At 57.5% G+C, this 16,236-nt stretch overlaps 1 protein-coding gene across 1 annotated transcript; it reads right to left on the bottom strand.

Annotated features, from left to right (window-relative positions):
- Window positions 1-147: 147 nt before the first annotated feature.
- Window positions 148-12,556, bottom strand: LOC115507441 (long-wave-sensitive opsin 1). Its single transcript, XM_030305782.1, has 6 exons — window positions 12,445-12,556; window positions 7,776-8,072; window positions 5,360-5,528; window positions 4,220-4,385; window positions 2,830-3,069; window positions 148-356 (listed from the first exon to the last, which is right to left on the bottom strand). Exons 1-6 carry the CDS (start codon window positions 12,554-12,556, stop codon window positions 246-248), a joined length of 1,095 nt encoding a protein of 364 aa, XP_030161642.1. The 3' UTR covers window positions 148-245.
- Between the last annotated feature and the right edge of the window lie 3,680 nt (window positions 12,557-16,236).

Raw genomic sequence — 16,236 nt, 5'->3', positions numbered from 1 at the left:
TGTCTCTATCCCCCTCATGCCCTCTCGTGACCCCGCGACCGAACCCTCAGAGGCTCAGGTGTCCCCAGACGGCAGCGGGAGCCTCTGCAACTTTGTTGTTTTTGGCAAAGAGAAACTACTTTTATTTCCCAGGGATGGAGGAGAAGGGGCAAAGGGGGGGGGGTGGCCAAAGTGCCGGTGTGTGGGACAGGGTTTACGTTTTCCGGTAGGAAGCAGACCTTTTTGTTGTCACGGCCAGGAGGGACTCATGCAGGTGACACCGAAGACACAGATGAGGCCTCCGTTCTGGAGGCGCTGGAGAGTTCAGAGCCGTCGTCAACCTTCTTCCCGAAAAGCTGCATGATGCAGTTTCGAAACTGGCGGGGCAGAAAGCGCTACTCAGCAGAGCGGAAAGGGCCCGTGTACCGTGCTAAAGGTTGCTCTTGGGGAATTCTGAGGAGGCTGTTCATTAGGGGGCACCTTGATGACTGAGCACCTTCTCTGCTACCATTCAGAGTCCCGTGCAGAGACTGGAGCAGGCCTGAGGTTATTACTCGCACATGGGGATGGTCTGCCCCTGACTGCTCGCTCATCTGAGCCATCGAATTCAGACTCTGACGGTGACTATTGTGCGTCAAGTTGTAACACCACGCCCCCCTCTCCAAAGCTACGTTCAAGGACTAACCCCTAGAGCCTATGAATGTGACCTTATTTGGAAATAGAGTCCTTGCAGATGTGATGAAGATATACATTGCCATGAAGTCATGCTAGAGTGGAGTGGGCCCTAATCCAACCACTGGTGTCATTATGAGAAGGGAATTTGGACACAGACTCAGAGAAGGTCACGTGGAGGTGAAGGCAGAGATCGGGGTGACTTGTCTAGGAGCCAAGGGACACCAAGGACCGCTGGCCGCCACCAGAGGCTAGGAGACGGGCGGGAACGGATTCGCCCTCAGAGCCCTCAGAAGGAAACAACCCTGCCCACGCCTTGACCCCGGACTTCTGGCCTCCAGAACCGGGAGAGAATACATCTCTGTTGTTTTAAGCCCCCCCGCCCCGCCCCAGTTTGTGGTACTTTGTTATGGCAGCCCCAGGAAACTTATACAGTGACCAAAGAGGACGCCAGCTAAGGGGCCCATGCATAGGCGACCCATTTCCAGAATGTCTGGGAAGAGACTCAGAGGCATTTTAGTGAAAAGGGATGTGATTGTCATCTTGTTTCTATCCCGTCAATTCTGAGGCCACGCAGTCACTAACTAGTGGTCTAACAAGACCACAGTCTAGCTACTACTTCATGTCTACAGCCAAGAGAATCTTCTGTCACCAAGAGGGCCCCAGTGCATTTCCCCTATAAGGAGATTTGTAACGTATTCATTTCTCAAGTTATACCTCATATCATCACTGGGATAACCCCAATGCCTTGAGACTGCAGACGAGGGGCATCTCCTGTATGTTCTAGGCCTATTCTTGACCACCTCCAGCTCCCTCCAACATCAAAACCCTCACAAATAAAACACATAATTACAGAAATCAGTAACACAAGAAGTGAACTGAACGGGAGAATTGACTTAGCTGAGGAATTCATTTGACATCTACCTACTGAGTGTCCACCGTGCGCCAGACTGTCTCAGGGCGATCGGCAGTGGACAAAAAGAGCAACGTTCTCTGCCCTCGTGAGCTCCATTACAGATAATTGTCTCAGGACACAACAGGAAGGAATAACAATGTGGAGAGGGTGAAAGCAAACTTCGAAAGCCTGGAGATGTCCAGAAGTGCAGACATCTTGTCTAGGAGGGCCAGTTTGGGGAGGGGAGAATGGAGACTCAAGTAAACAAGTACAAGTACAAGGCAAGAGAGCCTAGGGTTCCACAAGCAAAAGCCAGACCTAAAAAGAGACCCACATGAACCAGGAAACAGGAGTCAGGGATACAAAGACACTCTAGGTATTGAGTTGCCAACAGTGGAGTCCCGGGGGATCAACTGTGTCCTACTTAATGCCTGAACATTACAGAAAGAGTGCGTGCTTAATGAACTCTGCAGGGAGCCAAGGGCCAGGCCAGACTGAGCGGGGCCTCAGAGCAACTGTGACATGGGGCGGGGGGGGGGGGGGGGAAGGGACAGAAGAGCTAGTTGGAAGGAATGGGGACTGGGTCTGGCACGATGCCAGGCCCCTGCGAGGGCCCCTGGACCTTTCTGGTCACCATCAAGTCACACATTGCATCTCGGTGAAGTAGATTTGATGGATTCAAGGAAGAGGAAGCCAAATTGTTCTTGGAAGATGGTAAGCCTCAGCGGTCACCTGTAACCTCCCCGGGGGATCTAGGAGTCACGGGCAATTTGCTGCTGAGGCTGAGTATACCGGCCCATGACGGCTACCGTCTGGTGAGACTTCGGGCGGGACCACAGCGGGCCCCCTCGAACTAACCCACAAAGTCACAAAAGCCGCATGCAGGTGCAGCCGAGAAGGGCCTCTCTGCGTCCTTGTTGGGGTTAGGGTTTAAAAACGGAAAGATGAAGACTGAGAGGACAGTTGTGCCTATCAAAGTGGGAAGGGCACAGCCAGGGTCAACGCAGACACGTTCGGGCGCTCCTTCCGGTGTGAGCGGCAGGACAACCCTGAGGCCGACAGAACGGGAGAGCAGCAACGTGCGCGACTGCGCTGTGCCGGGCCAAGACTCCGACACGATCCACGGGGAGGGCTGGCTGGGGCTAGGTCATGTGCTGAGCCTTCTCTGGTCGTTGTCCTGGAGGTCATTAACGGGCACCCCCTCGACATGATTCCAGGTGGGAGCCATCGCTGGGCTCTCCGGGGGTAAATTCCTAGTTTGCTCTGCCAACGGTGTGACTTACCTGCCGGTTCATAAAGACATAGATGATGGGGTTGTAGATAGTGGCACTTTTGGCAAAGTAGGCCGGCAGGGCGGCCACCAGAGGGTGGAAGGCGTAGCCAGGGTGGGCAGCGGCGAAGCACGCAAAGAAAGTGTAGGGCCCCCAGCAGACGCAGTAGGCGAAGATCATGACCATCACCATGCGAGTCACCTCCTTCTCCGCCTTCTGAGTGGACTCGGATTCTTTTTGCTGCTTTGCCACCTGGGGGAGACAGAGATTCGTGCCTGGGGACGGTGCGTGGGAGAGTCCTTCGGGGCTCTGTATCCAGGGGGCTCCATGTTGCCGTTGCCTGGGCCGTGAGTCAGGGAGGCGGCGAGAGACAGGCAGCCGGGGGACGTGGAGTCATGGAGACGAGGAGATGGGCCCACCTCGGGCCGGTCAGCGGCCAGCGGCCAGCTCCCACCTGAGTGAGCCCGCAGCCTGGCTCAGGCTGGACCGGGCCGGCCTTGATGGAGCTTGTGTAGGCTCTGAGGTGACACAGAGCCTGCCCTGGCGAAGATGGCCCTGAAGGGCCTTCCAAGCTCTTGGCTTAGCCTGGCTCCCATTAGGAGTTTGGGAAGGAGCTAAGGAGGCCATCTTAGCCTCGCCTGGTCCCTTATCAGCGTGTTTCCTGCCCGCCCCCCCATGCTTGACTCTGAGGGGCCGATCGGGGGAAGACACAGAGGCTGGACACTGTCTGCTGTGGGCAGGGACACAGCCCCGAGCTAACAAGGCCCAAGCCATGGTTGGACACCTGTGGGAGCCGGCGAGGTTGCTTCTGATCCCTGACCGCAGGCGGGGTTGGGGGAGGAAGCAGGGTGGGGGCACACTGCAGGCTGAAGGCAGGGAGCCTGTGGCCTTCACTCGGGCTGCCTACGTAGGGGGGTAGGGGTGGCCGGGGACGGGGTCAACTTCCCAGTGAGGACAGTGGAGAGCGGGTCTGGGTGGCACATGGCACATATGAAGCCACTCCTTGGCCTGCCCCACAGCCCCATGAAGGGGACAAGGTCACTTTGGTGGCAGCTTTTCAAAAGCACCTTTTGATCTGCAGCGTTCACTTGCGGATCTGGCTGGCTGCTCTCCGCTCCCCGGGAAAGGCAGGCTTTCTACCCAGGGGAGGACTGTCCCGGGTCACAGAAGAAATGCGGCTCTGCTCCCTTATTGGGAGCATGAAGTTGCTTCATGCACGGTCCCTTCGCATCGTGTAGGGACAAGGACAAGGGAGCCAGGACTGCAGGCGCAGCCCCAAAGGAATTGGAGGATTCACGCCTGCTTTGAAGGCAGGAGAGAGATTCTCTGTCCCAGCCTAAGTGTCCATGGCTCCCACGATCCTATCGGCAGGGGGTAGAGCCAGGAGAGTTCGGGGGCTCACCGCTCGGATGGCCAGCCACACTTGGAGGTAGCAGAGCACGATGACGCTGAGGGGGATGATGCAGCACGTGATCATGAGGACGATCATGTAGGACTGCACGCCAGGGTACGAGCTGCCACTGAACACATCGGGCCCGCACGATGTCTTCAGGCCGTGGGGCCAGTACCTGGAGAGAAGGGCTGGCAGCCTGTCCTGATGCAGGCAGGGCACCCTGGGGCCCCCCAGTCCAGGCATGCCACTGACTTGGGGAGGACGATTGGTGGCTTGTTTTAATTAAGGTGAAATTTACATTGCATGAATTCACCTTTATTCAATTATTATTGGAGAGACAGAGATTGTGTGTGTGTTCATGAGCAGGGCAGGGGCAGAGAGAGAGGGAGAGAGAGAATCCCAAGTAGGCTCTGCACTATCAGCGTGGAGCCCGACGTGGGGCTCAATCTCATGAACCGTGAGATCATGACCTGAGCCGAGATCACTTAACTGACAGAGCTACCCAGGTGCCCCTCACCAACCATTTTTGAAGCGAGCCATTCAATCTGACAGTTAGCACCTTCACAGTATTGTGCAACCACCACCTCTGTCTAGTTCCAGAACGTTTTCACTGGTCTTATAGCCCCTTGTGTTTTTATTGTGGTAAAATACACATAGCATCTGAGCCCGCAAAGAAGCAGCCTGGCCAAGACACAAATGACCTATGGGCCCAGGTGTACCTACAACCCAAGAAGCCTCTGAAAGGGAAGCCCCTGAGAATGTGCGAGATGTAGGCCTAGGGCAGAGTGGGTGAGACGGCCCTGCTTTCACTTATAGCTGCTCCTGTGGCTTGAGCTTGTCGCCTTTCTCTGTGTGCACCCATGAGCCGTTCATGTTTGGCAGAAACAGACCTTTCCAGAGGCTCAGAGATCACAGGACCTATTTCCATGTTGCAGCCAGGCAGATTTATATGTTCATAGGCACCGCGCCCTCAAAGGGGGTCACAGGGACATCGGGTCCATCCTCACTTTAGTCATGGGGCCGTGGAGGCCCAGAAACAGGAAGCGACTGACCCCACGGTTACAAATGGAGTCATGCGCCTGACCCTCCCCGCTGTCCTTCATCGTCTGTCCTAAATGAGCTGCATGCCTGACACACTGGCCTCCTTACCTGCTCCAGCCAAAGATGGGCGGGGCTGTCCACACAGCGGCCCAGATCCAGGAGAAGGCAATGCCCGCGATGGCTAGCTTGGCATCAAATCTCACATTGCCAAAGGGCTTGCAGACTACCAGCCACCTCTCCCAGGAAATGATGGCCAGGGACCAGAGACCCGTGATCCCTGCAGGGGAGAGCAGACAGATGAGGGCTTTGAGCCTCCAACATCTCTTCTTCCACCTATACCAGCCGACAGCTTTTAGGATCAAGAGACATCCTCCCCACCCATGTGAAAAACCTAATTCTCCAAAAAGTGTGTTCAGCTCCAGGGGGCAGTGGGCCTCTTGGTCAATTTATCTGACACCCTCTTTCCCCATTCTTTCCTCTTGGGCCTCTAGCACCCCGATTCCTATCTTCCTCCTAGTTGGCCACCAGCCTTTCTTCGGATGCAGACGCAACTCCCGATGGCCATGCATGCACCCACGTGACCACACTGAGGTGTTGTGGTCCCAGCCAAGGGCAAGGAAACAGGACGTGTCCGGTGACCTGTGGCCCTTCGGCCCATATGCACGTTCACCTAGGCTTCCAGATTTCCCACCGCTGCCCCCCCCCCCCCCCGCAGGTGGAGATCATGTCTCCATGCCCTGCTTAGACACTGGAGGTCTGTGGGCAGAGTTTAGGGCTCCATTAACTGGGGCGGGAAAAAGGACAGCTTTTTTCCACTAAAAACTCTAATGGACCCTAGGCATCGCCTTCCATTATGAGCATGGCAGCATTAGCAGTGCCTGCGACTTGGTCACTTTACAGAGGCAGCAGACACTTCCCTATATCACCATATTCATTATCACTTTGAAATTTCAGTGGCTGTCGGGCCAGATCCGGTTATTTGATACTTTAATAAAGAATGGTGTCATCAATACTTCTAAAAAATGCATTTACTCATAATTTTAGTGAAGGACTATGTCACTCATTAATATTTAATACTTTGATCACTATATTTCGGTATCATGGGACTCCTTTGTAGTTCTATGGATCTTATTGTGCACGTTGGCAAACATTCTTCTGAGGAGGGGTCCGCAGGCTTTCCCTGGTCACTGCCGTTCTATACCTTTGGGAGAGCGCTGGGCCATCATCTGTAAAATGAGGGGCAGTTAGATATGGGGGGGGGCGGCATCCTGCCCTGTACAGTGTGTGGGCCTCGTGTTGGCACCTACCTCACAGGGATATGAGGGGCCGATCTGCTCATTTCAGTCTTGCCCCCGTGTCCTGCCCCCATTTCACCGATGCGCAGTAGCAATTCAAACCTGCAGCCAGGGTCCCCCTGCCTTCCCCAGGCCCTGGCTGTCCTAGCGTCTTTTTTTTTTTTTTTTCCTCCTCTTCATGTCCACCTCTCAGAATCTGAATTGGAGACCAATTTAGGTGGCAGTTGGATGAACCCAAGTTAGATGTGGGTGCTCAGGACCCAGGATTGGAGACCCCGTGGTCCTGGGAAACTTAAAATGGAAGAGCAGTGGTGTGACGGCTGGGGGCCCGGAGGCAGGCCAGCCTCGAGCCCTCGGCCCTGCGGGAGGGGTAGCTCCCTCGTGCTCCTGCGGGCACGGCCTTTGCTCTCTCACTCGGCCTCTTCCCGGGTCTCTCCCGCCAGCCTCCGCCTCCCGGAATCAAGTCCGCGCCCCTGCGTGTGCCTGGCCTCATAGTCCGCTCGGCCACCGGCCAATGCTCACCTGTCCTCTGCCCACCCAGCTGCCGCCTGCACCCTGCTCTCCTTGGCCACCTCGGCCCAGCTCCCTTCTTATCTTGCTGACTCAACGTCCGGGTGCTCCCTCGTCTCCTCCTGCACACGGTCCTCTGAGGGGGCGGATGGCGCCCCGTGCTCGCTATCTGGGATAGGGACCCCTCTTTCCGGGACTCGGCAGTGCCTCGGGGAAGGGATCGTATGCTCCTGGTGCCCCCCACATGGGTTCTTCTCTGCCAAGGTTGACCTGAGCAGAGCCCAGGCCCACAGAGATGTGAGTGATGGGGACTGGGATCTGAGATCTAGTTTCAGGATCTCAAAAGCTCTAACGGGAAGCGCTGCTTTCTCTGGGAAAAGCCGACACAGGTGAGCTGAAAGAACACACATCCCCAGTTTGAGTGGAACTTCTGTTTGGGGTGACCCGGAGCCCTCCTTCCCACATTGTTCTGAGATTGTCCGTCTCCTCCTATGCCAGCTGCATGGCCCTAGACCGGCCTGTCTCAGGGTAGGCACTCTGGATGTCCACTTGTCGGTCTGCAACCCCCCCCCCCCACGATGACCCTGGCCCGGGTTCCCCTACAGGTCTGTCTCCCTTCAAATGCACACCGTGGGCACACCCGGGGGTTGCCGTGTGAATGTTTCCTTTACACATGGCAGGCTGGGTCTTCCCGGAGCCCGGGGCCCTGGCTAGCTTACCACACAAGGAGACAGTGTAGCCTTCCAGGACACACATGGGGTGGCCCAGCACAAAGTAGCCATAGATCTGGTTCACGACGCTAATGGTGCTGGCGATGATGGTCTCTGCCAGGTCAGCCACCGCCAAATTCACCAGGATCCAGTTCAGAGGGTGGCGCAGCTTCTTGAACTTCATGGTGGCTGCCAGCACAAGCCCATTAGTGAAGACGGACGCAATGACCACGAAGATCATCCAGGCGCTGGTGACGTGGTACACCCATCGTGGCGCGATGTGGTAATTGGGACCTTCAAAGGGGCCTAGAAGGCAGGAGGTACAGCGCGGGGAGAGGAGCTGGGCATCGGCGTTACCCGACTGCACAGCTGTGCCCGCCCCACCCTCCCTTCCTCGTCAGAGCGTCGCGTCAACCCTCCCGCCCTCCTGCCCGCTACCCTTGCCTTTGCAACCAGCTCTTTCCCTCTAGCTTGGCCCGCCTGCGAACAACCTTCCGTGTTGTCGTGATGGCACGGAGTGCTGGAGCCTCACGGATGTTGTGAGGCATCCGTGTCTCACGCCAGAGGCCGCGGCCTGCCAGACAGGCATCCTTGAACTTAACAAAGCCAAACTCCTCACCAGCTATGCCGGGTATCACCCCCCATCCGATTTGCCATCCCCGTATGCGGGCCGGCCCTCTGGGGTGCCGTGGGCAGGCCTCTGCTCCCTCAAACCCCTGCACCCGCCGCGCTGCTTCCCGTGACTGCTCCATGCCTCTCTGTCATGGGACCTTTGCTCACATTCTCCCCTGCACTGCGGTCCTCTTCTCTCCCATACCGTAAAGCCCAGCTCGGATGGCCTTGCTTCCCGGAAGCCTTTCCGGATTCCTAAGCCGAGTGTCAACTCAGCCCCTTGGGACCGCCACCTCAGTGTACCTGTGTGACATCCTACACTGTACTGGAGCCACCCACGTGCACGTCTCGTCGTATCCCATGTGGCAGGTTCAACGCACAGTCAGTGCTCAGAGAATGGATGAATGAATGAGTTCTGGGTTGAGTTGTGTCCCCCCATGAGAACGACATGTCGGGGTCGTAACCCCCAGGACCTGTGGAGGGGACCTTATTCGGAGACGGGGTCTGCACAGAGATGATCAAGTTACCGTGCGGTCGTTAGCGCGGGCCCCAATCCCGTAGGACTGGGTCCTCACGAAAAGGGGTAGTTTGGACACAGAGACGTGCACACGGGGAGAAGGTCACGTGAAAATCAAGGCCGAGATCCGGGCGATGCTTCCACAGGCCAAGCAGCGCCGCAGATGGCCGGGAAGAGCCAGAAGCCGGAGGAGAGGCCCGGAGCGGACTCTCCCTCCGAGTCGCCGGAAGGAGCCAACCCGGCCCACGCCCGGACCTCAGACTCCTCGTGAGCCAAGGAGTTTCTCTTGTGTGAGCCACTCAGCGTGTGGTGCTGTTACAGCCGCCCTACGAAACACACACGCAACGAAAAGGAAGAGTAACTCCCCTTTATGACAACGCAGCGGCTCTACACCTGTCGTGCTGAAGGACCTTTTTTACCACCATCATTTTTGGCAAAATACTTAAAGGGATGATACGCCAGTGCCTGCCGCCATGTACCAAAGCCTTATGGCGCCCAGGAAAGCATCCACACACAGTCCCCACATTTACCAGGACACTTCAGTTGTGTGCCACAAAAGCCCAGCTCGAACTACTTTTAGAAGAGTAGGGCTTTCTTGGGTCCCTGGCTAGGAGGGCTGGGGTAGATGCCAGTCGCCCCCAGCACAACCAGACCCCACAGCACCCGTGATGTTCCAGCACCCTGTGCGTGAGCTTTGTTCATTGCTTTCACGGGGAGCTCCTGGAAACCCATCAGCAAGGCCCACAGCCATGCTAGGTGGCACAGGCCCCCTGGGGACAGACCTCTGACTACCGAAGGCCCGCGTGCTATCAGTTTCTGTACAGAAGGAAGCGGAGGGAAACCACGGGGCTGCTGATAGACAGGAGAACAGAGGACCCCGAATTGCCAACGGGTCTTGCCCAGAAACTACAGCGGGTTAGTCCGAGCACAGCAGCTGGGACTGGGAGGTATACGGAACGCTCCAGCTTTTGAACAATTTCAAAACGAAGCAGCCAGAGCATCCTTCCCGGACAGTCCGCCGAGTCCAAATCGGACAGGGCAGGGACAAGAGGGACGGGGCTGTGCACAGTGGGGGAGGGGATGGACTGCTCCGAATGTGGGAGGTCACGGGGGAGGGTCCTCTAGCAGCGCAGGCAGAGCCCGTGTCCCAGCCTGCCCCTCTCTTCTGAACTCTCCAGGACCAACTTCATAAAGAAGTGGGCACCACAAGGGTATCACCGTCAACTCCCGGGGGGAAGGTGTTCTGAAGAAATTCATGGAGGGAGTGAATTGGGTGTGGGGGCAGGCGAGGAAGCAAGATTTCTGTGAATATACCTTCTTCTCTAGATTTTAATTCGGAACCTTGTGAATATTTTATTACACGATTTTAAAACAACATTAAAATTTAAAAAGCAATCCCTGAAAATCAAAAATAAAACAAATGAACCTAAATGCATATCCACTCAGAGGCATAATCACACAGAGAGGGACTGTTCAAACGACTTGGAAGGGCACTAGTTTGACTATTCGAACCTGGTGGCATGGACCCTAAGGACGAAAAGACCTGTCCAAATGTTGAGTTTTGGGTACGCATGTTGTTGATGGCGGTGTCGATGTCATTACTCTGAGACCATTGTGAGTGTGTGTGATAAAAAGCAAATGAGTAATTGAATCATATTCTAATTCTTCTACCCAAGGCCCTTGAGAACAGGATTCTTAGTGGGAGAGAAAGGAGACCCAGAGGTCAGACCCAACTGGCTCCACTGGGAAACCAAGTCATTACTTTGGAGTGGGAGAAATAAAAGGAAAGAAGAAGCGTTTCTTCTGCCTTTCCCATACACTCTGTGTCCCTGGGGAAGCCAAGAGTAGAAGAGGGAATGTTTCAGTCTATCCAAGGACTCCAGCTAATAGATGAAGACAGGGTGAGGAAGTCAGAATGTCACCATTTTGCAACCCCCAGCAGTTTCGTGGGTCCAAGCATCGAGTTCAGCAGCTGCCAACACCCCAGAAAAAGGGGCACCCTCCTGATGGTGAGGAGATCCAACCAAACACAAAACAGATCCAACTGGCCTCCAAGCAGATCTTCAGATCAACTACCAATTTACAGACACATAATGATGAACAAGATGGGAAGGGGCATGGGAAGCCACACACGGGAGACCATCAGCAAGTCCAAAGTGGAGGGGTCCGGGGACAGACGACCCATTCCCTTGAACAAATAAATTACAAGGAGGTAGAGAGGGAGCCCCTGACTTCAAAGAGGACAAAAAGAGATAATGATCGATCTGAACGTGTGGACCTTATCGGAGCCCTGATTCAAGCAAGGTAAAAAAAAAAAAAAAAAAAAAAAAAAAGTACGACCTTTTGTTCAACACTGGTTAAGAGATTCAATAATATCAAGGCAATGTTACCTTATAGGTGTGACAGTGGCATTGTGTTTATGTTTTAGAGTCCTTTCCTCTTACAGGTGCATACTGAAGATTTACAGACGGAATGATGTCATGTCTTAGATCTGCTTCCAGGAATCAGCAGGGGTGGGTCCACTTTGCTAGATACTTGAATTTTGCGGGGGAAAATGTACAAAAAGGAATCTCAGGCATCAGTGAAGGCCCAGGGGCCTCCAGGGAGGGCCCTGTTGTGTCGCCACCAAGGACATTTTGACAGAACGATCAGGTCAGGGCAAACTTGAGGGTTCTCAATTAGTTTGGCCTGGGAACCCTGGCTGTCAGGGAGCTGGCGTGGCTTCTGGAAACCATGGCACCTGAGACGTCCTTGAAGGAACAGATGGGGTGGTCTTTGGTTTGGAGGAGGGACTGGGGAAGGGGGGCCAGGGGCAGGGGGTCACTAACGTCCTCAGTTCTTTGCAAGGCTTGCACGCAAAGCGTTCGGACTGGCGCACTTCCAGGGCATAACTCGGGCCGCCTCCGCGGACGTTTCAGGTGTCTGTTGGGCCCGAGCCCTTTCTCCTGGGACACCTTCCAGCGGAAAGTCTGCCCTGGGAGCCAAGCGAGTCCCCTCCCCAAGAACGTGCAGCCGAAGTCTGCAGGCCCCAGGGGCAGAGTTGGACAGGACGGCCACTCCCGTCTCTTCCGACCCTGAGGTTGGAGAAGGCACCTACCCTCCTCCGGGCCACCTCATGTTTGCCTCCTTTTGGCTTCGGGAGATGCAAAACTGAGTCTGAGCCGGCTTCTTCCCCAGGAAGCCAGGGCAGTGCGGCCAGAGAGACACGCCAGAACTGAACGTAACGGGTGCTTACTAGCGGCACGGGACTGCAAGGAAAGAGTCAATGAGCATTCCCGGGACAGTGGTTCGCAAAAGGTCTGGGAAGCCTGTGTGGTTTGGAAAGGCAAGTTGCATATTACGGTGTCCTTTTTGTGTTCAGAAAGGACCGCCCCCCCCCCCCATTTCATGGCATCATGAAGGCGAAGGGAGAAGGACCACCTCGGCCGGTGCTGACGTGTGTGGAAGAGAGCTTTCCTGGCGGGTGGGTGGCCAGCAGCCCTCCGCGTGGCCACTCGGGCCTGGTGTCCCTGGAGGGCTGTCCAGCCTCCACGGCGCCCGCTTGCTCACCTCTGGTGGCGTTGCTGTTGGTGTAGGTGAAGATGCTCGCCCGGGTGCTGTCCTCCAAGCCGGCGTGCGGCTGCCCGCCTGCAAGCCTCTGGGGGCCCCACCGCTGGGTCATGGCTCCGGAAAGCCCTGTCCCCAGTGCCTGCCAGCCCTGGCGCTGCTTGGGGGGTCACGGCGCTTTATAGCAGCCCGTGGGATCAGCCGGGGCTTCCTCACCTTAGAAGCTCCCAAACCCTTCCCCACCTGATCTCTTAATTGGGCCCGGGACTTAGACCTCCCCCTCCCCCACCCCCTGCCTCCTGGCTCCTAAGGTGAGCCTGCGAGGGCGGCTCAGAGGCTTTTCTGGGAACCCACTCGGAGTCCCCCGCCTGCTAAGGCGGCTGCAGGAGCTGCCGCGGGCCCTCGCTGGTGTTTACGTGCGCTTTCCTCCCTACTGTGCGGTGCTCGCGCTTAGGCCAGCTGGGCCCTAGTGTCGGCCTTTCCACATTGACGTGGGGGTTAGGGAAGCGGCCGGAGGCCCAGACCCACCGTTGCCGCGTGGTTCTCCTCAGAGCCCCGGGGCGGGGGCGGGGGGCCGGGAGACTTTGCCGCGGCCCGAAACGCAGCCTCCTCGAGGGTCGGGCCATCTTGGTGGGCCCGCGTGGCCGCAAGTGGTGCTGGCGGGGGGCCCTCCCCCAGGAAGGGAAAGACAGGCCTGGGGTGGGGCTCCCCTGCTCCCTTTTGCTTCCCAGGAGCCCACGGCCCCTGCGGTCACCGGGGAGCTCGTCCAGGCCCTCCCGGTGGCCTTCCCGCAGCACCTGAAGGTGTCCACGGGCACTCAGGTTCCACCAGCTCGGGTCTCCTTGTCCCTGAGTCCATGACCCTTCCCTGGACTGCTCCTGACGACACCTCCCTGTAGGCTCGCCTTCAAAAGCAAGCCTCTCAACCGAGTGTTCCAGACGGGCTGCCTCCTCTGTCCCTCTTGGCCCACTACAATCTGGCTGCGGCCCGGACTTGGCAGCGTTCCGACTGCAGGCGGATCGCCTAATTCTGCAGCCCCACCCCCGCCCCCCTCCGCAGGGGGGCACACCCTCTCTCCTGGGTCCTGCCAGCTCCTCTCTCCCGAAGGTCAGCTGTCTTCATCACCTCCTTGGGGCCCGCCTGAAGCTCAGTAAAGCCAAGCCACAGGCATGCGACCTCACTCCCCTGCTCTCGGGGCCGTGACTCGTCAGCACCCCAGGCGGAGGCTCCCGGTAACATGGCTGGACGTCTGTGCCACCCCGTGCGGCCACCCACAGTGGGAATGGCTCCCGGCGCCGGTCCGGGCCTGCCACGCGCCGGGTGCCAGGCCAGGGGCTCTGTGTGGAATCGAAGGAACGGGTCCTGACCGCCGTCTTGCCAGGGCCCCCTGGCGGCCTGGAAAGCTGGGCTCGTTGTCCAAGGGCAGGAGAAAGTGCACCCAGTATTTACACCCCTAGGTGTCTACTCAAGAGAATTGAAGCCACATGCCCACACAAAAACCTGTCCAGGACCACTCACAGCAACACTAATCCCAACAGGTGAACAGGTAGAAACAGTCGAAAGGGGTGTCAACAGGTGAACGGACACACAGAATGCGGTCCGTCCGGGCGACGGCGGCGGCCCGGCCGGAACGAGGAATGCGGTTCTGACCCCTGCCACAACAGGACCTGGAGGGCGGGGTGGAGTGAGAGCAGCCGGACACAGAAGCCCGCGCGGTGCGTGATTTCACGGACGGGAAATGTCCAGAACGGGCAAATCCGCGGAGGCCGAACGCGACGGGCGGGTGCCAGTGGCCGGGGGCAGTGGGGAGTGACTGCTCGTGGGAACGGGTTCTTTTGGGGGTGATGAAAAGATTCCAAAAGTAGACTGTAATGGTGTAGCCGCTGTGGAAAACAGTCTGGCAATCCCTCAAAAAAATGCAACGAGGCATTGCCACGTGGTCCAGCAGTCCCGTCGCTGGGCGCACACGCAAAAGAATGGAAAGCAGGGGCTCGTAACATGAATGTCGCATGTTCAAGTGGCCCCGTGACGCGTGGACCTCACAACGTAGCTTGATGCAACAAGGTCGGATCCCTAGAACCCAGCCCCAAGTTTTTGTGACTTCCAAGTTTATACTTTTCCCTCCTCCTGGGTCCCAGGGAGCTTTATCTGTCTGTCCCCACAAGGGTCAAAGAATCAGAGCCTCCGGGATTGTCAGAACTAAAAGCGGGCCTCCTGTGAGGTCACCCGCCCGACCTGGCCCCTTTGGAGCACTGGACACAGGATCGCCTCTTCCCAGCATCGTCGGGGACCGGCAGGGTGGCCTCGGATGGGGCAGCCCTGCCCTCTCAGGCCAGGGGCACCTTCTTTCTAAAGGGCTGTCATGGACCTCCGAGGCTACCACGTTGTTTGGGAGGCGAAGTGCCACCTCGGTGGGGGTCTGGCAGAGGCGGAGCAGGTCATGTGGGGGAACCTCCAGCTCACTGCTTGCTCAGCCCACTTGTCTAGCATCACACTCATGACTGAGCTCAGTCCTGGGTCTGCCCCAAGACGCCGGGGAAGGAGAGGGGAGGGGACAGAGGGAAGAGAAGGGGGAGATGGCCATGAGTCCGTCGCGGCCTCTGCAGAGTGGGATGCTAATTGATGATTAGGGCTAACAGAAGATCAAGTCTCATTTTAGCCTAAAGCAGATTACTGCCCTGGAAAGTCACCCGGCACCTGGGCGCCCACGTGTGCCACCCGAGGCCCAGTCTGGGTCCCACGCTCTGGCACAGGGTGGATGAAAGGGGAGGGGCCCTGGAGAGGGAGGGCTTGGGCGAAAATGGGTGTGAAAAGCAGCAGAAGTGGGTGGGTGGGGACCTTAACCACTGTGGGCTTTCGGTTCATTGCCCCCCGCCCCAGCGCCCACTGGACTAACGTGCTTCCAGAAAATGGGACCGTTTGGCCAGGCCGGGCACGCCGCCTCGCCGCAGCCTCCACCCTGCCCCACTTACGGCGCCCTCGCTGCCAGCTGGGGCCGCCCGGCCGGGCCGGAGGAGGAGGTGTCGGCCCCGTCGCTAATCCGACTACTCTGAAGTGATGCCGCGCGGGGGTGCCGATTAGGAGCCCCGAGAGCCGGCCGTCACCTTGATGCGGCTCCTGGCTCTGGCCGGCGGGCCAGCGGCTTTGTCATTAGCAGCCACAGGCTGCCAAAGGGACGGAGCGAGCAACCGCTCGGCCGTTGTCTTGGGCTTTTGTGTGCGCGTGCGATAAAATAGAACATCCAAGTCACCATCCGAACCGTTTTTAAGTGTATGGCGCACCCACGTCCCCACCGTCCACCCCCGGAAACGCAGCCCCGTCCCCATCAGACGTCGCTCCTCCGGCACCCGCCATCCTGTGTTCCGCATCTGTCAGTTTGCCTAGTTCGCGCACCTCACTGGGGTGGAATCGTCAGGTACCTGCCCTCTTGTGTCTAGCTTATCTCACTTGGCATGGTGTTTTCAACGCACATCCCCTGCCTTTGGCTTTCGAAGATGTTGACACGCTTCGTCAGAGACCCCTAAACGTGCACCATGTGTATAAAGGCCAAAGGCAGGGGCTGGGCTGTTTCCCCATTCCTGAGACGGTCGCGTGACTTCCTGAACCGCTCGCTTTGGAACCCGACAGCGATCAGATTTTCTCCCCCCTCCAGCCGACCGACTCCCCATACCGCCCGTGTCCCCCTCTCGGTCCGATCCCCACGCTCCTCAGCTCAGTCCCGTAATCTCGCCCCATCTGCTGCGGGCCTCCTGGAGCGCTGCCACGCCTGCCCCCTGTGACCTTGAGCAAGTCAGT

This window comes from Lynx canadensis, chromosome X (genome assembly GCF_007474595.2).
Source record: "Lynx canadensis isolate LIC74 chromosome X, mLynCan4.pri.v2, whole genome shotgun sequence".
In the NCBI taxonomy this organism is placed as follows: Eukaryota; Metazoa; Chordata; class Mammalia; order Carnivora; family Felidae; genus Lynx; species Lynx canadensis.
The sequence above is the reverse complement of the archived record's forward strand: the minus strand, read 5'-3'. Positions and strand labels throughout refer to the sequence as shown.

Bases quoted from the DNA above. Each gene is read 5' to 3' on its own strand.
- LOC115507441 (XM_030305782.1), bottom strand. From the start codon at position 12,556: ATGACCCAGCGGTGGGGCCCCCAGAGGCTTGCAGGCGGGCAGCCGCAC. The intron at 8,073-12,444 runs GTGAGCAAGCGG...CCTGCCTTCTAG, and splicing joins CAACAGCAACGCCACCAGAG to GCCCCTTTGAAGGTCCCAAT. The intron at 357-2,829 runs GTAAGTCACACC...CTGCCCCGCCAG, and splicing joins ATGTCTTTATGAACCGGCAG to TTTCGAAACTGCATCATGCA.